This window comes from Trachypithecus francoisi, unplaced genomic scaffold (genome assembly GCF_009764315.1).
Source record: "Trachypithecus francoisi isolate TF-2019V2 unplaced genomic scaffold, Tfra_2.0 Lachesis_group2, whole genome shotgun sequence".
NCBI lineage: Eukaryota > Metazoa > Chordata > Mammalia > Primates > Cercopithecidae > Trachypithecus > Trachypithecus francoisi.
Genome location: NW_022681465.1, coordinates 167,610,503 through 167,633,003, shown reverse-complemented (window position 1 = coordinate 167,633,003; position 22,501 = coordinate 167,610,503). Strand labels below are relative to the sequence as shown.

Sequence of the window (22,501 nt, the reverse complement as noted above, 5' to 3'; positions counted from 1 at the left end):
TTCCTAAACCCCATGACCCATCACTCTTCTTTCTCTTCTTATAATTCCAGGTAACACAAATAAAATTCACTATAGAACCCTATTAGCCCACCAACTTCAAAGCTCATTTATGGGCCCAAGATTTAGGTCAGCAGTATTCTAACTCTACAAAAGGGGAGGGAGACCAATTTCTGTCCTTTGAGCTCTCATCTGCACAGCAAGCAACCAGAAGGAGGAGGTCCTGAGTCGCTTCAAAAGCATCAGTTCTGATTACTGTACTCATTCTGGAATGGCCATCAAATGCAAGAAGTGTGAAGAAGAAATGGATGCTGTTTTAAAAGAAGGCTCATCCTGACACAGCACACTAATCACCATCTCGCTGTCCCTTTCACAAGCTTACTCCCTCTTTGAGCCTCACAGCTGCAGTTTGGGAAGAACAGGCTGGCCTAGCCCTCTGAGAACATCCCAGAGAAGAAGACAAGCCAATGGAAGTCCTGAGTGAGAGGGACATTCGCCCTAATGTTTGGTGAGATACCTAACAATGCCCCTAAACCAAGGATAGCCAGTGGCAGGAAAGTGGTATCTTAACACACTGGAGGGGAAACCTATTCCGAGCCCAAGAGAGGCTAAACACTCACATTTAGGAAACACTTAAGAACAGAACATAGTAAATCCTTAAACATTAAAAATTACTCCTCTTGTAGGTTGTATTGGTTCAGGCTGTTACAACAAATTCTTTAAGCTGTTCCTTGACTGTAAATACCGTACTTCTATATGTGTATATGTTTAAGTATATATGTCTATGTGTGTTTATAAATATAAAATATACATATATGCTATATTTAGTGATCTGTGGTTACTTTTATTTCTTTTTTGTTGTTTACTTGTTTCCCGCACTCCCCCAAAGGGTACTTTGAAATCTTTCCAATTTTTACAATTAAACCTAACCATCTGGACAAAAATCTTCACATTCACTAAATTAGTCACAGATTTTGTGGGTAAGCTGAGAAAGTAAATGCTATGCTCAGTGCTAGGATTTAAACCACATCTACCACAGCAAAACACTCTCTCTCCAATAATCTCTCCAATTATGCACGCACATTCAGGCTCAAATAACATGGAAGCAGCTCCACCTCACTGCACAGATTTGTACAATTAGTATTATTCCTTAGATCCCGAAGTCACAGCAAATCCAAAGTGAAATTATTCAAAAAGCTTTCAGAATTTATTTTACAGACAAAAGATAAAACAGTGCCTAATTTTTCACCACCATTTAACTTCCCCCTGCTCCTGGTGTGTGCTGGCAAGCTGCTAAACAAATGCACAAGTGATTTGAAGAGATCTGTGTTTACGTGTTAAACACTGGCAAAAATGTGATTTGAATACATAGAGCATTTTCTAGATTTTTCAAGTGTAAAAGCCTTTGACCCTCTTCAGAGTTTACTGTAAGTATCAAAAAAGGAAAATTTCACATGTTTAAGATCCAATATACTTACAGAACTGAAATCCAACCAGGGCAAGTGATTTCGTGTTGTCATCCAATCACCAGTATAAAACTATAGATATTACAGAATTTCTATCAATCTAAAACTAGACAGGATTATCTGCTGGAAGTAACTCTCGCAGATGTACTGACTCCAGGTAAATGGGAAAGACTGGTTTTTACAAGGAAATAATGTACAGGAATTTACAGCAGGCTTACGGACGCAAATGCTAGTGTTTCAAAGGAGACTTTAAGCCTTTAATATGAGCTAAGATAGAGAGTATTAGTATTAGACTTTGGTGTCAACAGGTTTATAGAAATCATTTTCAGAGTGTCTTAGGTTGGCATTTTTCCTTTCACATTGTATATGGGCAACAAAAAGGATCCACATCTGTAGTATACAGAACAGGTTAGAGAGGAGAAGCAAGAGACAAGAACTCTCGTTAATATTAAATTTTGAGGGGATGAAAGCTCAGCACTTACTCTCCATTCTTTATGCTACATGTAAGCACATATTAAAGTTACTGAAATAAATTGCGTATTACGGGGCGGTGTTTTTTAAATCCTCAGAAGCATCATATAGTGGAGGCACTGACAATTTGATAAAAAGCTTTCTTTCCAGGAAGGATTAAAACCGTAGAGCAATTTCAAGATTGCAAAGCCTTAGGCTGTCACAAATATTAAGAGAAGCCATGTTTATCTTTGCACTTTTGTTTTGGTTTGCTAAGTAAACCTGGACTGAGCACATGTTAACATTCAAACAACCAAAGAAATCACAGGTAGGTGAGCATCTGCAGGTTTTCCCGCTGGTAAGACATGATTTTTTTTTTAATAACTTTTTAAAAAATGTGTTTACACAAATTTGGTCTGCTTAGTGACTACGGCAGTGTTAAGTTTTTTGTTTTTGGGGTTTTTTAGAGATGGAGTCTCGCTCTGTCGCCCAGGCTGGAGTGCAGTGGCGCAGTGTCAGCTCACTGCAACCTCCACCTCCCGGGTTCAAGCAATTCTCCTGTTTCAGCTTCCTGAGTAGCTGGAGTTACAGGCCCGGCCAAGTTACATGATACTTAAAAGTTTGGAGTTTTAGGCTAGGTGTGGTGGCTCACGCCTGTAATCTCGGCACTTTGGGAGGCTGAGGCGGGCAGACTACCTGAGGCCAGGAGTTCGAGACCAGCCATGGGCAACACGGTGAAACCCCATCTTAAATAAAAATACAAAAATTAGCCGGGCGTGGTGGTGGGTGTCTGTAATCCCAGCTACTGGGGAGGTTGAGGCAGGAGAATCGCTTGAACCTGGGAGGCAAAGGTTGCAGTGAGGCGAGATAGTGCCACTGCACTCCAGTCTGGGTGACAGAGCAAGACTCTGTCTCAAAAAAAAAAAAAAAAGAGTTTGGAGTTTTAGACATTAACAGAAGTAAAATCCAGTCTCTTTCCTCACTAATATGGAAAATATTAACAGGAAAGAATCAGGAATGAGCAATCGCACATTAAAAAGTGAGTAGCAGTTTGACAAGACTGAAACTACTTAGACCTAATTTTTTACACTCTCTTTGCTCCCCAATTCCTACAATTCTTCTCTTGTTCACCGCCCCTCAGAAGAAACAGATCTATATAATGAAGCTATCAGTCATTATTTGGACTCAAAAATCATGCCATTTCAAAAGGATACCAAAATAATAAATAATACCAGAACTTAAAGCTAGGAGAAAAACAAAACAAGATCACTTTAAGCCAAGTAAGATATTTAAAAGTTCAATGTATCAAATATGCATCAATAAACAAATGATTTTAATGTTACAGAAGAAATGGGCTTTTTCATGGCATGCATCCTGAGTTATCAAAAAGAGACAATTTATATACAAAAGAGCAGATTAAGATAAAGGGTTTCACTCTCAAGATTAAAGTAAAAATAAAAACAGTGAGTTGGGGAGTGTTCAGAATGATACTTCTAGAAAACAACGCTAGATCTTTCCAGAAACCTATTTATTCACAAGAAGATTAGAAGGACAAACTGCAACTACAACATGGACAAATGCCATGATTTCTGGTCATCCAGTCCTTAGGAAAAGGGTTTTTTTGTTTGTTAAAAGAAAAAAAAAAAAAAAGAATGACATTCAGGCTGCCAGGCAACTGCTTTTCCCCCTCCAAAACTGCTGTACCACTTCACTGCTGTTGCTGGAGGGTCCCTTTCTATTCAGAAACAGGGCTAACTAATGAAATCATGGGGAATTTCTTAAACAGTCCCAATTATTCAAGAGAATGCATTGTCTAGGGCCCTTGCAACAAAAGCTCTACCACAACTACCCTCTTTCCCACACACCTTTCTTCTACTTTTTACTCTCTACCTCCACTACCACCATTCCTCCCTAAGTGAGCAAACAGGAAGATTCACCAAGTTTTCTAGCCCCTCTGTCAGCTAAAAGAACCTTAAGATTTTTGCTTCCTGACCAGGGAGCACAGAAATAACCTGCCTCCCCCCACCTCCCGCTTCTTCCCTGCCTCTGTACAGCTTAAAAAATGCACTTGGCCAGGCAGCTCTCTCCATTAAACAATTCATCCTTCTTTTGCCTTCTTTGTGAAAAAAAGGGTAAAAACAGCTGAGCATGATCACAAAACATAACATTGGGCATTCAATTTCTGTACCTTACGGCCTCATTCTTTCACCTCATCCATAGGATTTGGCGACGGAGTAAATCTTAATCTGCAAACAAATGGTTTGCTCTACAATTAAACCATTCATTCTCTCTCTCTTTCTCTCCCCCCCCCCCCCCGCCCCCCCTTTGGCGGCTGCCCAACCCAAAGTCTTCTAGGTTCTTCCATTATTTAGCTCTCCCAATGGTTAAAAAGCAATAAGCTCATTTGGAGTTTATAAAACTATGCACCATCAACAAAAGCATGTAATGCTTCCAAGATGCACAGTGGCTTCTACAAGCACAATGAGGAGCTGTGTATAGTCTCCCCCCAAACAAAAATGCCCAGGCCCCAATTAAGCACCCTGGGGGCTTTCAAAGCAGTTATGCTAAGTTGCAAATACAGCAAGATCCACTTGAACTCCAACTGTCTTGTGTGCTTTTCCTCCCAAGGTAGGGAAAAAGCCGGGGCAGACTGACCTCATTAAAGGGTAATTAGTGAACCCCAGGACTTGAGGGGCTACCACAATCATTGCTATGGTGAGCATTTCACTACAGGGCCACTACTTTTTTCTTTTTTTAACCCAGGAGGTCTCTGCACTCTGAAGGCCCAACATTTTAAATTTTCAAGGATTTCAATCTGGCTGTTTTTTTCTACTACTAGTCATTGAGTAAGAAGAAAGGATGCAATGCAAAGAGCACTCCAACTTCTTTTGTGGAATTCTGGCATATCTAAAAACAAGCTTTTAGAAAATCATTTAAATAATGTATACTCTATATATCTAAGAAATAATTTTGAATAGATTTTGTGGAAACAAAATGAAATAAATTCTCCACCTCCTGATTAGAGATTGAAAGTGGCACATAAGAGAGCATTAGAAATCAATCAATATAGGCTTTTATGACTGTATATGATAAAGATGTTTAAAAAAACTCATGCAACCATTTACATGCGCAGTTGTTACTCAGAAACTAATACACAGTGATGCGATCAACATAACCACTTTACCATCAATAAAATCCTTCACACCTCTTTAAAGCCCATTATTACTGTTGATATCAATCTGCCAAGATGCTTGAGGACTAAATTCTACTATAAAATGCACCAGTAAATTTTGCTGTTTACATTAGGAGTAGCACCTTTTCACAAACACTAATCCAGAGATCCACTGCCTTGGTACTAAAATTCTCCAGTACTTGAGAAAGCAGTCTTTAAGGCAAGTAATAAAATGGTTGTCTTGACATTCTCAGCAACCAAGATTTAAACAACTCTAATATTTACATATAACCAGGGGGAACAACATCTTTGTTAAAAAAAAAAAAAAAAAATCACTGAAAGAGAGGAAATGGAGTTGGGGTGATGGGTGATGATCACCCTCTAAACAGAACCACCCCAGAGCTAGGTCCATTCTCCTAACATTGGCATAAGGAGGGATTGGGAAGACCAAAGTCACAGGAACCCACCTACTATACTGATCTCAGCACAACCGCCCCAGCCCCTCGCTGAGGGAGGGTGTGCTCCAGAGACCTACACAAAAACTTGGGTACACATTAATGCCCACAGTAACTTCTTGAATGCTGCCGTTAGATTTGTGCCAAGCCAATTAATCACCCAATTCGTTTATTTGGGTTTACAGCTTTTGAATATTGAATGAAAGAATTTAAAAGTGTGGAACAAAAGTCTTTGTGTTTTGGCCAAAGTATACTTAAGCTATATTTAGAAGGAAATGTGTGTGTATATTTCTCTTTTATTAAAACACTGCATAGGGACCCTTCCTTAGCCAAACATCCTTGTTTTGTTTATTTTAGAAATACTACAAAATTTATTTGCATTACTTAAACATATGCAATACATTTTGGGAAATCTCGAAAAGATGGAAAAGGCCTAGTAAGTGATGGGGGGCAACATAGTTGCTTTGTTTTGTTTTAATGTACCCAGTATATTCGGCTTTCGGGAAAAAATGCAAACCCTGGAAGTCATTCCAAACAGTTGGAAACTCTTCCTCTTAAAGTAAATCCAAGGGCTCAAAAAATAAATATTCAAGAGCATTAATTTGTTTCTAGATGTGTGCGTGCAAGTAAAACAGCAGTCATAATGTGGAAATTTCAGTCACATTTTGCAACTAATTGGAAGCAGATTAGAATTCTGCCTCAGGGGAACGTTGTCAAACTAGAAGCTGGAGCAAATGAAGAAAGAGGTGAAGGCGTCGTGAAGAGCTGACAGATTTACAGCGCTCAGGGCCATAAACGGGTCCCCGGCGGGAAGAAGGGCGCGTCCCCGGCTGCACGCCCCCGCCGCCCCGTCGGGAGCGCGCAGCCCCGGGCCCGAGGTGCCAGCGGCCACGCCCCCAAGAGCCCAGGGCCCTCCATCTGCTCCCATAGCGAAAACAATAAACGGACCTGCTGAAGTGCGAATGATAAGATAGAAAACCTGCACACTGATAAACTGGAGGATGCAAAAGTCAAAGGGAGAGAAGGCTTCTTTATTTTAAGAATGGGGGAAGGGAAGAGCAAAAGAAAGCAGATTGTGGAGGATAATACAGCAATGGAGTAATGTTTGGAAACAGCTGCTCGCTTTCTACTTCAGTGTCTGGCATCTGCTGCGGCATCATGGGAAAGGCTGTTGAAAGATTTGGGCAAGGAATGTAAATGGAGACAATTGACCAAATGGAGTTGGATGCGGAGAGGCTCAATTGCTCTGTTTTAACATCATGTTGCTCCCTTTTGGGAGCAGAAACAAACAATATTACTTCACTCAAATTACACCTTCAGAGAAGTTTCAAGATTTGGGAATACGAATCGCTTTTCAATTACTGAAGATGTCAAACGATATAAGGGGATAAAATCTAGTTGCAGCCTCCACTTCTCAAAGTGTTGAGCTCATCTTCCACGCATCTTCACAGAAGCTAAATGGAAGTAGCTTCCTCTGTGTTTCAATTATTTTGAAAAAAAAGATGTTTAATCACCACTGCTTACTTCTTAACTGGCTCAAGGAATAGTTTCTATTTGTTGTGCCTATTTTCCCCTTCGCTGCAAAGATTCAGCTCTAATTTCATTTCCATCACAAAAGAACTGGCAAATAACTAAAGCACGGGAACACATAACTAAAGTGCTGCTGTGCTAGTCATAAGCCTATAATAAAGCACAGATTTGATAGTATTATCCATGTACTGTGGTGAACCACACACAAATAAACAGTTCTCCATGAAGAATGAAAACCCAAGGCTTCAACCCTTCCAGTTCAAACATTTTTGTTGTTTTTAACATGAGCCATCCATAAAATCAGTCAAGGAAGTGACAGGAAATCCAGAAGTAATCTGGTCTGGCTATGCACACTTTGGAAAAAAAAGTTAGAAGATGCTTTCCAACTCATCCTGGTGATGTTTGAGGTGAAGAATGGATAAAACTGTAAAATCTAGGCACAAAAACAAAAGGTACTTTTATGCCAGCTGAATTCAAACACATGATGAGTGTAGTTTAAAAAAATTTTTTTTAAAAAAGTACATTTCCTCCAGCGTGGAGAAAATTTTCTAGCCTAACTAGGAACAACTTAGACACAACCTTTGAACCTTCAGTGACTAATGCGAAGGACAAAAAGGTGTACCGAAAGCGGCCAGAGGGCCAGATGTGCTTTCTTAAGAAACTAAACCAGGAGTTTTCTTTAATCAAAAGGACAAACAGTGACTTCCAGGAGTTTATGAAAGTGTGACCAATTGGAACTTTGTCGTCTGTTGCTAATTGAGGCATATAAAAGAGTCCACTTCTTAAAACATACTACAAACACTTTTTTAAAAATTCTCTGCCACATGACAAAAACCAGAATCGAGTTGACTGGTAGAAGATCAGTGCAACCAAAGACCAAGCTATTATTTCAAACTGTCAGGGGAAGGCAGTAAAATTGCTACCAGGTCTCCTTAAGTTACCCTTCAATAAAAAGAAGCCATCAGGGAAATAAGAGGAAAAGAAAACACATCAAAACCTTAAAAGTCCCTTTAAGGAAAATTATTCGTCTGTGGCACCATGCCATCTGCTCTCTGGTTAACATAATAAGCCAATTCCACAACCTAAATATCTGCTTTCTGAAATCATTATGTACAACACAAAATATAATCAATGTATTTTTACTTGCTTTTTAAACTGTAAAAGCTACATTCATGTGGCATTATTGGAATATGCCTAAATGTCCCTGTAGACACATTTTTCTTAAGGTGCTAGCTGACAATGAGGATTCCCTGGAGGCAGAAAGCTCAGTGATTGGGCTGGAATAGTCACAGTGAATAATAATCAAACTAGGTCAGGGGGTGGAGATGAGAAAGAAGAGAAAGTGGCTTTGAAAAACCCACAGAAGTATTTGTTCATCATTTCAAACCTATTTGTTCTAACCGAAACACCCTTTCCTTTGTGTTCTCTATTACAATTATATATATTATATAAAAAGGTATATATTATACCTTTACGTTTTCATTTAGTTTCACTGGGGGGGAAAGCCTTCTGAATACCAGATGGGATCCCTGTGGTTCAAGGCCTACTGACCTAGCAAAATATAAGTATTTGCTTTGTGATCATTTCAGTTCTTAAGGCAAAACCCATCATCTTTTCTACTACATTCCCAAAGGTATTTATTTCTAAGCAAAATTTAGCAAATATGCAAAATTCAGCTTTAGGAGCAAAGTGCCAAGTCTCACCCTCTTGCATATCCTTTGAGCTCTCAAAATAACATTACAAACAGCCCAACTGCTGGTCAATCAACTATGAATAGTTTAACAACCTTTCATTCAGTTGCAAAGGCTTTGTTCCCATTGCCAAAACCTTGAGCTTAAATTAAAAAGATCTTAAGACAGGGAGCAAGTAGTCACTAGTGAAACTGCAATTGGGAGAAAGAATTAGACACAGAGGGAGAGGTCCATATACTCTGCAGCAGAGTTGAACGTAAAACCAACAGTGAACATTTTTTAGAGAATAAAGCTCATACTAACTAAATACTCCCAATCCAACATCTATATATGCAGTTACAACATTTATATACACACACCAATGAAATACCAGTTACAGGGCACCAATATCATACACATATTACTTACTCTTAATGACAACCTAAGTCATCACTGAGGCAAGGAGCTCGCCTGTTCTCCAACCCTTTAATCTTCAATGACTACATTAAGAGAGGAGAGTATTATGATCAGTTATCAACAAGAATCCTAGTGAAGAAGGGTTATTTTCCCTAAGATGTGGCTAACAAGGAGAGCCCAGTATTTCCTTAGTTCTGACTTCCATATGACACAGGAATGTAATACAAGTAATTTAGGAATAAACTATTTTGTATTCAAGCAAAACCCTTGATGTTCAGATTGCTGGCAAGTTCAGAGTGCTGGCAATCAAAACTATGTTGCGGTGCAGAAGTTACTATGAAAAACTTCCAGTGCTTAACATTAGAGAATAGAATAACATGATCCTACCACCTCTTCTACACCTCTAGAGTGTGTTCAACATGGCAATTATCTTCGTTCAAGAAGAGAGAGTTTAAACTGCACTGAAACTCAATTATACTCGTGACGTTTGAAAACATACACTCCAAAAGTCAGATTTCATCACATTCAAATCATTGCACAAAATCTTATGAAACAGATTTTATGCCCCTCCCACAAGACATCTTCAAGCATAAAAATGACTTGTTTTCAGCTCTGTACCCACTTTTTCACTTTATTAAAGTAGAGGGATGGATGAGCAATGCTGAAAGACAAAGAAGGATCTCAGCTGATAAAAACAATTCAATGTGCAGCTCTCCCACACGTCATTACCCAGGCAGCCTAGAACTGCCACCACGTTAAAAAACAAGATCACACACTTGTTAACAAAAAACACATTACTTTGCTACTTTTAAGAATGCAAAGAACTAGGAGTAGTAGATTTATGATTTAAGTGCTTGTGGCTAAAATAGCTTTCCAATTATCAAGGGCCTCTTAGGAAGAGCAAGAATGCATTATGTGTTAATGACCACAACCAGGGGTCCCTTTCTCGACTCTTTTGTCAGAACCCAAGCAGATCCTCCCCGCAGCTTCACCATTAACATGTCTGTTTCCTGTCAGGCCACTCAGAGATAATGTCATTTATCTCAGGGAGGCACAAGCCCAGTCATTAGCTTCAATAAAAGACCTCAAACAAAGGCCGGATAATGTTTTACCCAGGGCTCTAACTAAACCCAGAACCAAGATTTTTAGTGTCTAAAAGTCAAGGACTCAAAAGTTATCCTTCCTTAAAAGGATATTTTCCTCATTATCAACAATCCTAGATTACAGCTCTGAACAAGAGCAAGGTCTATGTATCCTAAACACCAGTCCACAGCAATATCACACACAATTAGATTAACTGATAAACGCTGACCAGAGTTGGCGTGAGAGCCTTTTCCCCTCCTTGCCTCCAGGGGGAAAATTGACAGAATAATTCAGGTACCGACTAAATAGTCAGATCTTTGGGAAAGCTGACCGCTCATTGTGATTGCCTGCAGGAACTGTATAACCATTATAAAGTGTTCAATGGCTGGGCTTCTGGAAATCTTTTAAATAAAAGTGGAACTGGTTAAAATAAATGTAGGAACATGTGTTTTCACAGTGTTGCTCATATTACTGCAATTTCAAGTTTCTATGAAGTACCAGGTGAACTTTTTTAAATTAAAAAAAATACACGCGCGCACACAGACACTGTCAAAATTGGAGCAAATCTCAGCCATTCAATCCCTCTTTTTCATGCTGAAAACCAAGAACAGATGGTACTTTCCATGTTGTTTGAATCTGGTTATTGAACACCTCTGTGGTTAGGGAGATTTCTGCTTAGCACTTTCGGCATACATTTCATTTACTAACTATAAAATGCTGCTTAGGAAAAATAAGTCTTTATAACAGTCTAATTAAAACCATCTTGCAGCCAAGCAATTTCACTTGAAGAGCATTCTTAACCTCATGACATTTGGACTATCAATCCCTCCCCCCACCGTTTTTTACAGACCATTTGCAAACTTATTAAAAGTTGCAAAACATTATTTATCTCCTATAGGACAATCTTGATCAGTTATGCATATTCCTTCTCTCTCCAGCAAAGCAAAAGGATTTCACACACCAAAGTCAGAATTCAGTGATGGAGCTGATCACAAAAATACCTAAGTTCCAAGCGTTCTTGGGGAAAGGCAGCCCCTCCCTACCTCAAAAAGCCCTGTCACCCTGTGAGGAGAGCTATAGAAAAGTAAGGAGCTAGATCAATGCTGATTGGAAGCCACCCTTAGTTACCAACGTTTTTAACAGCTAAAATCCCTTATGTAGCTTTCAAAACAGTTAGCTGTCCAACAACAATGGACTCTGTTCTTTAATTAAAGCAAGTGACCTTTCTGCCCCTTTTATTTCACAGTAGATACACTAAACTCTAGGCAGAATTCATATGAGACACTATATTTGAAAAAAAAAAAGCATAACATCCACAAAACTCATTAATCAAAATATGTTCTTAAACTGCTCACACTCACTTAGAAAATGTGCCAGAATTCCCTAGTGAAGTATAAAAAGGCCTCTACAAAAGAATAAAATAAAATGAATGATATCCTTTATGGACAGGTCCATTTGTAGACACCACCTTTATGACCAGGGCCATCTTAATGAAAGCAATATGATATTACAGAAATAATTCTCTTCCCTGAATAGGTATTGAGACACAACTATAAGACCTCCTGTGCCTTTCACTTCTGTTTAAGTATCAGCCATTTTTAGGATTTTTGAGTTTTTGTATATATTTTTGAATTTTCTAGAAATCAAATAAATCCATCAACTTTATATATAAACTGTTTATTTATAAAGCCCAGCTGAATGCCTCCCTATCTGAGAAGTCAAAACTGTGAGATGGCTAGGAGGATACATAAAGAAGAGCTTCAATACAAGGCTATTTTGCTTCACAAGAAAGGAGGGGAAGGTGGAGAGGCAGGTTTTAACAACCAAAGTCAACCCGTCAAATCTACTTATTCAGACATGTCACTGGTGGCTTAACCACAAAATGGGCTACAGAAATATAGCTCAAACATCTTAGAATTATGGCATGTTTTGATTTTGTTCACGTATTAAGGGAGTGGCGACTTTTACAACATACTTGTGGTTTCCACATAAAGGAGTAGAACACTCATTGATTTAATTAGGTTTCATAAGGTCCAATTTATCATGTTTTACATGACTTTGTGTAGTGAAGAAACAGAATAAACAGACCAAAAATAGACATTTAAGCATGCTGTAAAAATTAACCGGTGACAGCAAGTCTTATGAATCTCCTGTGAACCTTCCAACCAGAAAAAGAATATATATATATGCACACACACATACACTCCCCTTTGGTTTTCACACGTGGCCCCTCACAAGCCACATCTGATTGCTGAAAATTAATAATCTTCACTCTCCAGGCACTTACTCTTCACAAACCCAGATAATCAAGCAAGGCTGAAGGAAATTAAAACGTTATATAAAATGTCAAAAAAACCTCAGTGTTGAAATATTTTTTCAGGTGAAGCTTCTTGTCCTACTAAATCTTTACTTCCTGAATAGGTATTCTCACATCAGTAGGAAGCGTTTTCTAAATGGATGCCTAATTTGATGCAACCACTAGTTAGTGGAATTAGAGTTACTTTCCTGTGTGGCATTCATACAAGGGAGTGCCATTTCTGTGTGCCAAGGATGAAAGCATTCTTAAGAGAAGTCGTTCTCAGGATGAGGTGGGGGTGGGGAGGAAAGCCTTAAGGAATAATGTTTGAGATCCTGAGCCAACGCCCAACTTGACAGAGAATGGCCAACACTCCAGGATCCAAGCCCTTGGATCCAAACCTCTGAGGGGCCCCTGTGCCAACTCCAGTGGCTAAGACTGGTGGCACGGCTTCCTCTGGTACAGGACCAGAACTGAATCTAAATTGCAATGTGCTTTCTTCCGCCCCCACCACAGATCCATCATGACTTGCTTGCTCTTCATTTATGTAATTCATATGTATCACATTTATACTGGTGTAACTGAAGGTGAGTTGCATGTATATGAATAATTTAATTCTTCCATTCTTCACCCAGTTTCCTCTGTGACTGGAAAGTGAAAAGAACACAAAAACTGGAGAAACGCCACCACGCTCTAATCTCAGTTGCCATGACAGCAGCCTTTGAGATACTGAAATGTTCCGATTGCCAGCTAAACAAAATTGTTGAATGTGAACATTTGGCTGGAAGATTAAAAGGCTAAGGGGAATGCAAAAGGGCAGTACCTCCCACATTCCAAGCAGCCAGTGAATCCAATCAAATGGCTCTGACTCCTTAACCACAGCCATTGTGAGCACTGGATTAGGGCAATTCATCTAGATAGTTAAAGCAGATTAAAACTGCAATTTGAAGACTATTGGCAACAAAAGTAAATGCCCTACTGTACTAAGTAATAAGAAGATTTCAGAACGTCTTTTAGCAGAAATAATGTGAAACTACACATTTAAACATAAGAATCAAAACCTGGAATTTTAAAAAACTCATTTATATTCATCAATGTAGCTTACCAAGAGGGTATGAATTTATAAGTGTTCGGAGGCTTTTTGCAAATTTGGCATTATCTACACCTTAATGTGCCTCTATCAACTTTTAAAAATCAAAACTTTACTCCTATACTCCAACTTAAATCCTGAACACAAAAACAAGAATATAAAAGTTTAAGGAGCAGTGAACCATTTCACACAGAAATAATTCTCCAAAGATATATTATCACCACCTACAATCCCAATCGCCAACTATAGCAAAAAAAAAAAAAAAAAAAATCAAAATTATTTAATAAGCATGTTCCCAAACAACCATGCCACTACCCACATGACAGAAATCTTGCTTCTGCAAGGCACAACCTGTAGAATTAATATGAAGACTAATTTCATAGAAATATGACACACACACCCCTAACTCCTTCCAAACTTGCCTAGTGTACAGAACACCTTCTGTTCCCAAACATTAGTCAATGTGGTCGATGACTAAGCAGCAAAACATGGGGTGGGTGTCAGGGCGGGCAGTTCTTCCAAGGCAGTGTCTAACTATAGACTTGTACAAAGATGGGAGGAAGGGTCCAAATGGTCTAAATCAACCATCCACACCGTTCAAATGCAGCACGTAATTCTATATTCCAATTCACTCAACCGTCTGCATCCCCTTTGGCTACGTTTTCACATTTCACGAGTATCAGTCCAGCAAGTCTGCTTTATTCTTCTTAGCTGCTGTGCAGCTCCCCAGTCAAGCTAGGTATCCAAGTGATAACACTCTTAAATCTCTAGCTAAGAACTGGAACTGGGTAAGGGAACAAGAGTAGAGTGCTAACAAACACCACAAACACGGAGTTTTTCTGCAGTTATGAAACCAACGACCCAACACATCAAGCTTGGGGTTTAATTCAGGACCAATAACAAGAACTCATTCAAGGATATCCTTTCACAGTACTACTTTGTAGACAGTAAGAAAAAAAAAAGGGGGGGGGGGATGAGGGTAGAATGTAAATTAGAATCCTCGACATTCCTCTCCAGGGAGGGAACTTGAACCTTGCACCTAAGGACACATTACCAGCAATACTAGGCTGAATAAAATAAAATAGTAACCTGTTCCCCTTAAGGAAGAAACCAGGACAAGAGTCAAGAGGGTGCATGAGCAGGTTTTCTATGAAAAGTCAGCAACCTGCTGACTAGGTGAGGAACCGATCTACAGGGCAAAAGGTATTTAGAACACTCAGGCCCTCCCACCTGGGAACCCAAACACTAGCATCACTAGCAGCAGCAGCAGCAAGGACAGCAGAAGCAAGAGCCAAACACTGCACCCAAGTAGGCTCCCCCATATCGAATTTTAATATAAAGGATGCATATCATAGTAATCTCACAAAGAACCACAAAGCATAAAGAAGTGTAAGGCACACAGAGGCACACCCCCACACACCCACACAAATGCACACAGAGAAGAGTAGGACATCTAGGAAGGCGACTTTATCCTACCTTCTCAGTTTTCAGTTTCTTGATTCGCCTGTGGCTCTCCTCCTCCTCCTCTTCCTTCTTTACCAACATAGAGTTTCCCATGAGCCCTGAATCCGGGGCACTTTTGCTAACTTCCCCTGCAGCGGCGACGCTGCCACTCCCAGTGCCCCCGCAGTGGAAGGGGCTCGCGCCACCTCCATTGCTCTTGGCCCCAAAGCCATAGAGGTGCCCCCCGGAAGGGGCCTGGCTGCCACTGCCATTCTGGTGGCCCTGAAGCAGGTCGTGCTTGTCCTTCCTGGATTTCCCCGCATCCTTATCCCGCTTGGCGCCTCGGCTGCTCTGGCTTTTACCTGGCTTCTCCTCTTTGCTTTTCCCACAGGAGCCTGCCCCCGCGGTGGCGGCAGAGGTGCTGGTGCTGGTACTATTGCTGTTTGGGTTGCCGCTGCTCACACTTTGACCCAGCGCTGAATTCATGCCAGTTGCCTCTCCAGGGCGCCCTTGGACTTCCTGCCTCTTGCCAGTGCTGCTGATCTCGGGAATCCCATACAAGGCAGCAGAAGGCAGAGATTTATTAGCATCCTTAGAAGTTTTACTCCTTTTCACTTTTGATTTGCTGGTCTCTTTGTGTGAATTCCCCTGGGGAGCAGAGGCCTGAACAGAAGCAAATTTTAGGCCATCAGCTAAGGCTGCGGTAGCACCAGCCCCACTGGAGGCCGGACCTCCACAATCCTTGGAGTTGCTGCTACTAGTGTTGTTGGTGGAATTATTCATCTCAAATTTCTGTCTGTCCTTCTCCAAATCAGCGTCCAAATCAATTATTAAATTTCCAACCCCGATTTCCCAATCATCGCCACTGTCATAAGTATCAACTGTATTTGGATCCACACCTTTTCCTGCAGTAGAAATGTTCACTGACATCCTGAAGATGAGCTCTCTAGAATAAAAATCCGATGAACTTTCCTTTGGAGATGAGGGGACATTCGTTTATCTCCGCTGGGCTTTCTCTCAAAGAAAAAAAAATCTTCTAATCTTCCTCTTCTTTTTCCTGCCTCACGAATGTGTCCAGGGATTTTACACCCTCAGTCCAGGTCCACCTTTTCCTGTGAAGGGGGGAAAAGTCGAATATTTCTTGTCTGGGTGTTACCAGAATAAAAAACGATTAGTATTGGGGAATCAGTAAAGGGGACAGGGAAGGATGGAGAGTAAGGTGGCTCATGTATTGTCTCCACAGTCCAATATCAGGTTTAAAGGAAAATAACCAAACCCAAAAAATAAACCTATGACAGTAAGCATCTTACCGTAGCTAAAAAGAAAATCCCTTTATCAACAACACAAGGATAATCACCTTTTTAAAAGCATTAAATTATCTTAAGGATCTGATTCAAGTCCAGAAAGATTTTTGTGTTCTCTTTTAAACTTTAGGATTTCTGCCTGGCACATGTGATATATCAACCCCAGAAACACAGCCGGAACACTCAGACAAGAAGGAAGAACACAGCTTTAAACATCCCTAAACATGTCCTAGATCTTGCAATTTAGAAGACCAGACCCTGGAAGTTCTGAGGCTAGTTTTCAGAATAGAATGTTGCTAAAATTTCCTTATTTCTAATTTTAGGTTTCAGTACTTCTTTTTACAAATTGTCTGGGCGATCTGGTTTTTGTTCCTAGTAAGGAACAGAAAAAACAACCAATAACTGCCCCCAATACACACACATACCTCCCTCCTATCCTCTTTTCCCCAACAGCTTATACGATTTTTTTTTTTAAAAATACGTCTTTTAAGAGCATTTCTCTCTAGAAAAGACAGTGTTATATAAAAAGTTAAAGATCTGCCTTTTGAGAAAAAAAATACATTTAAACAATTCTACCGTATTCCTAGGTCACAGAATTGCTCACTCTGTTAAATATGGTGCTACTGACTGTACGGAAAACTGATTAAGACATACACTTTAAGTGATCTGCGCCAAGGTGGCCTCAATGACCGCAAATGAGTGTGTGTTTGACAAAGAGCAGTTAAAACGGTTTTTAAAGGGATCAGCCCCTTTTTAACAGTTGATTGTCAAGAAAAAAATAAATAAATATACATACACACACACATACACACACACAGACATTGCTTACCTTTTAATCCTTTATCATTTTTTTAATTAGGCCAGCAAATCAAAATGCCTTTCCCACGCCACTCGGCAAACAAGCCTGTGCCTCATTTTACTTAAACACCAAATGATCAAGAAGGAAGAAACCAAATAACACATCTCAGCCAGAATAATCACTCGATAACATTATTCCACCTCCCCACCCCCCTTTTGGCAAACGAATCAGTCCTTTTCTCCTTAAAAAAATGTGTCACTGTACAGCTGGAAAATAATGTTTCACATTCACAACAGAAGCACCAAAGGTTTTTTTTTCCTCTTAACAAGCATCGAGAATAATAGTTTTTTAAAAAACAGAGAGTTTAGAGAAAAAAGTTTTCCCAACTTCTCATTCCGCCTTCAGTTCCAGACTTCAGAGTCACCGTGATCAGTAATGATCCCATGTAGCAAACCTACAGGCGTCCGCTAGTAACGAGACAGAATGTGCTAACATCGGGATAAATTAGTGAAAGGGAAGAAAGAATAAGAAGAAAGGACTGAAAATCTGGGCTGGATTCCGCCTGTTAGTCTGGAAGTGGCATTTTTCCACCCGTCCTGACAGATTTGATTTCTTGAACTAACTTAAGAGAAAAGGAGGGGGGGAGGAGGGGGGGAGGAGGAGGAGGAGGAGGAGGAGGAGGAGGAGGAGGAGGAAGAAAGGGTGGGATGAGAAACTGGGCAAGAGGAGAAAAAGAAAGGTGTGGAGAGGAGGGAGCAGATGATTCAGTGAGCTGATAAACCAGTTATAACAGCATTCGCTGGGGGCGGGGGGCGGTGGGGTGGGGAAAATAACGGCGTTTAAAATGGGCTCAATCTTCGAAACCTAAAGGATGTGATGTTTTCCTGTCTTACGTTGTTTTAAGAAAAAGGAACTGAGTTCCTAGTACAGTTCCCGAGAGGAGTGGAATCCTCTGTCGCTCAGGTCAATCAGTCATGTGGTAATTCGATAATTAGAGTCAAAAAAAGGTTTTTGGTTTTTTTTTTTTTTTTTAAGGCGACCTTTTGAGGGAGTTTTTCCCTCTGATACTCGCAGCAAACGGTGTGTCTCCCTTTTATTTATTTTTTCTCTCCTCCTCCTCCCTTCACCCACCCCCTCCTGTGTTTAGTCAGATGGCCCCGGAGCTTGGCTTAGTATTTTTAATTAGCTGGCGTTTGGAAGCTAAAAGCAGTAATGAATTGTTGATGGATTGGAAGTGGAGAGTCGCTTTGCTGGAAATGTCGGGGCTGGGAGAGGGGGATGGGCGAGTTAGTAACAACCAACCATCTAAAAGGAGCGATTTTGTTACAGTGCAAGCCTTTCACATCACGTGAGGATCAAGGGCTCAATTGGTTGTCGTGAGAACAAAAATGGTGACAAGCGTATCAAGAAAATACTGATCTGGTCTTTAAAAAAAAAAGCTGTAGGTCTCTCCCCTCCCCCTGCACACACTCCCCCAACCTCCTCCCCCCGCCCCCCCGCAGTGGGCGAAGCTACAAGTTATGAATGTGAAACATTTCTCGGAGATCTAGGATCTCCGAAGTTCGGAAGGAGTGAAATGTAATGAGCACAAGAGCAAAGCAGATGTTTTAAAGAAACACTTTATAAACCTTTCAACTTATCTCCAATTTATCAGCTTTCCCAAGGGGCCAGGGACAGGGACGCCTGGGGGAGGGAGAAGGGTACCTCCGAGCTACTTGGATTTTAGGGACCCCCATTTCGTGTATTAAACAAAGAAAAACCTTTTGCTTGCTCACCAGCCTGGTCCTGTAATAAACACACCATTGTTACTATTTGTGGGTTTGTTTGGGTTGGGTTGGGCTTTTATTTTTTCTCTTAATGGTATTTTTGTTGCTTGCTTTTTCAAGGAGATGGCGAATGGTAATTATAACCATTACACGTAATGAGTGGCTACTCCCTTGTTTAATATTAAATTATCGGGCACTGGGAGCTGACAGGAGAGAGAAATCGGCTTGTTCTGCCCTTGCCCCCATTTTCCTGGATCGGTTTGGGAGAGGGGTCTGCCCAGCTAGGACAGAAGAGGGAGGAAGTAAGGTGAGCTAGAGAATTGACACTGCAGAGCAGGATATGTAACTGTGTCACTTTTATTCTCCTTTGGGTTAGAGCCCAAAAGCTAATTTACTCTAAGTTACCCCGAGTGCCCAGTCAAGCTTAATTTGTGTGACGTTACAAATGCTTCACCCTCCACTGAATAAAATTCACCCTTCTTGGGTTGTTGTTCTAAATGCAAAAGCCAAACCCTGTAACTAGTTCCTCATTTCTATGCATAAAACTCGCACATTCCCCTGCATGAAGTCCCCGCTAAGTGCTATAGACACACCACGCAACCGTACTTACGGTCTGTATTGGATCGAGTTGACCTTTTCCTTCTAACTGCATTGAATGTGTTTGGTTGCAGCCGCTTTATTTTGGAAATTATAATCTCTTCAACAAATTTATTAGTAAAGAAGATGGACCATCAAATGTCACAGACCGTCCTGTGTATGTTTTATAAAAGCAAAAATTAAAATTTAAGAAAAGCAAAACAAAAATCCCCCTGGTGCACACACACAACAAGCTTGTTCTGCAACACTGAAATCAGGACTGAAACACAACACACACACAGGGAGAGTGGAGCAAAAGAAGCTCTCAGCCTCTATACCTGAAAGGGACTTTTCTTTGTTCCCAGTGCCCTTTCGCATCGGGCCAATCAGAGAGCAGCTTTTATGAAACTGGGCTCTCTCATTGGCTAGCTGCTTTCTCTTGGCTACTGTAGGGGGTTGAGATATACACACGTATAAAACACACACTGAGAGCGGGTGGGGGTGCCGTGGGGGGTGGTTGTGGAGACAAAGCGTTTTATTTTCCAACCAGATTGGGGTTGAGGAACCTCCCGCAGTAAGAAGGGAAAAAAAATGGTGCGCCCGTTTCAATTACTACATCATTCACATAAAACACTTATTTATTAAAACAAATCTCAAACAGGCTGTGAGGAGAGGATGTCGGTAAATACAAGTTTGATTGTGTTATCTTGGGGGAAATAATGTATGTGATCGCTCGGTGGCAGAGAGAAGCCAAATGAGCCACTAGCGCGTAGTGAGGAGAAAAGGGAGGCTGGCTGTGTGGAAATGACTGCGAGCGTTTTGCTGGCTTCCCTTCCTTGTTCCAAGGACTCCGCAGTCCAACTCCCAAGACTGATTTTCTGTATTGCAGCTTCTGGCTTTCAACCCTCCCCCCACCACTTTGCCCCTTCTGCAATTTTTTTTTTTTTCTTCCCTGTGTCTCTCTTTTTACTCGCTGATTAAATAAGAAAAATCGATCTGCGGGTAAAGGCGATGGTGGGGAAACAAGTAACCCTTTTGTTTCCAGGGCTCTGGTCTACAAGCACTGAAGTGTGAATGCAGGCGACCATTTAACCAACACTATGTGAATGATTCTTCCCTGGAATTAGTAACAAATCTTTTCCACCTGGTGTTATTGACTCCAAAAAAGAAAAACTTAATTTTAAAATAAGGTCCCAGCTAATCATAGTAACACCGCGGGCCAGCCTCATCTTTTAAAAAATTGACTTGTGAAAGTTAAATATACTAGGAAGATTAACTGTTAAACAGTTCCAGTACACATATTTAAACTGTGGAATGGTCAGAATTCCTCTTCCCCCAAATCTTTCACCCTACTGCTGGGAACCGGGTGTCATAAATCTTCTGAATGCTACATCTACAATCCACAAACACAGAAATATTTTACAATTTATTGTAGGACAAATGCCAGCAACCAAGTTAATGAGACTCAGGTCACAGGATAAGAGAGGTTAATATGAAATAACAAGTTTAGCGTTTTACTATAACAGCTAACATATTTAAGCTAGTGTATTTACATATATTAAGCCTTTAGAGTACATTTAATTTTGAATTTTTTATTGTTACCTTCATTATTTTTAGAAGCTACAATATGGACATTTTAAAGTCAAAGGGTACTGTAAACTGAAAGCATCATGATCCCAAATTGTAAAGATCCAGTACTACTGGGATTGTAATTTCCACATGACAATTGCAATTTAAGATTGTGTCTTAACTGAGTCATATGGACACATAAAGTGAATGAGTGCTAGCAGAAGACAGCTTCTGATGTAAATATTCAGTGATGACTTCGTGGATCAATAAAAATATTTATGTCACATATTTTAAATAATGGCTATTGACTCATGTTTGAGCTTTCAGTATATTTAGTCCATAAAAAATTGCCAATTAGCTGTTTCACTACCATAAATGAACTAGATTTGAGGCTGCAAATAGTAATAAACAGCAGTTTCCACCCTTTATTGGGATATATAAACTAGAGGAATGCAATCTGTAATAGTCCTTAGCTCTCCCTAAGTCGATTTATATTCAAATCAAAGCTGTACTTTAACAAATAAAATGGGCAAATTAGGGATCCATTTTAGCTTTGAGGTTTGTTATATATGTTTGAATGTACAGATTTTACATTTGTGTATGCCCCATTGATAAGAATACAGCACCATACTGTTTTTTGACTTTTCTTCTTTTAAAAGAGTGATTTCTCAAAGGACCAGATCACTCTTGGGCACTTCCTGTGTCCCTGGGGTGCCATCTACATCTCAGCCTTTGGAAGCCTATGCCTACCCCATATGTTATATTAGTTTAGAAAAATCAATAGTTAGTTCTTAAAAGAATGGAACGTTTAAAAATGAGACCTAGTGAAGCTGGAGAAGATTGGAGTTCCTCCAATACAAAACAGATTACAGCGTCTGCAGCACAGATGAAGTCTAACTAAAACCAAAGTTTAGGGTTCCTAATAATCAAATAATCCAATCTAACCCTAGCTTCAACACTTAAACCCAAACCTTAAACCTTTCTGAGAAAACCTACTGGCCGAAGATGAAGGCTTAGGCCCGACCTGACCACATAATTTAACCCAAACCATTTTGACAAATTGAAGTATTTCCTTCCATTCCAACGTCTGCACACTCCATTTACACCCCACCCCCACCTCCTTCCTCCCAGGTTCTTCCAGGAGACTTTTGAATAAACCAGTGTTGTCAGACTGGCTTTTCTTGTGTTTGTTTTGTTTTCTTTTGTTTGACAAAGGAGCCAATCAAGAGGCATCAGAGAACCATCACCTAATTGGTGACTGAAACTAAGACAATTAACTACCAGTTTTGAAAATCAGAGCTACTCTTCTCACAAAATTGGGAAGTTTTCTGTATTTATAGAGAGGAAAATGTTATCTTAATCTCTCATCAAGGTAACTAGGAACCTATTTATCTCCATTCTAATATCCATATGCGTAT

General features: G+C 40.2%; 1 protein-coding gene across 4 annotated transcripts in view; it reads right to left on the bottom strand.

The window, feature by feature from the left end:
- ZNF608 (zinc finger protein 608) overlaps positions 1-19,841 on the bottom strand; it is a 118,333-nt gene extending 98,492 nt beyond the window's left edge. The window contains exons 1-2 of one of the 4 annotated variants that reach the window (XM_033181402.1): positions 19,549-19,841; positions 15,103-16,181 (exon numbers count right to left, since the gene is read on the bottom strand). In XM_033181402.1, the coding sequence (XP_033037293.1) occupies positions 15,103-15,999 (897 nt within the window). In that variant the 5' untranslated portion in view covers positions 16,000-16,181; positions 19,549-19,841. Of the gene's footprint in view, positions 1-15,102; positions 16,182-17,202; positions 17,836-19,548 lie in introns of those variants that run through there. The other 3 variants (XM_033181403.1, XM_033181401.1, XM_033181405.1) reach the window with 3 other exon arrangements.
- Positions 19,842-22,501: the final 2,660 nt, after the last annotated feature.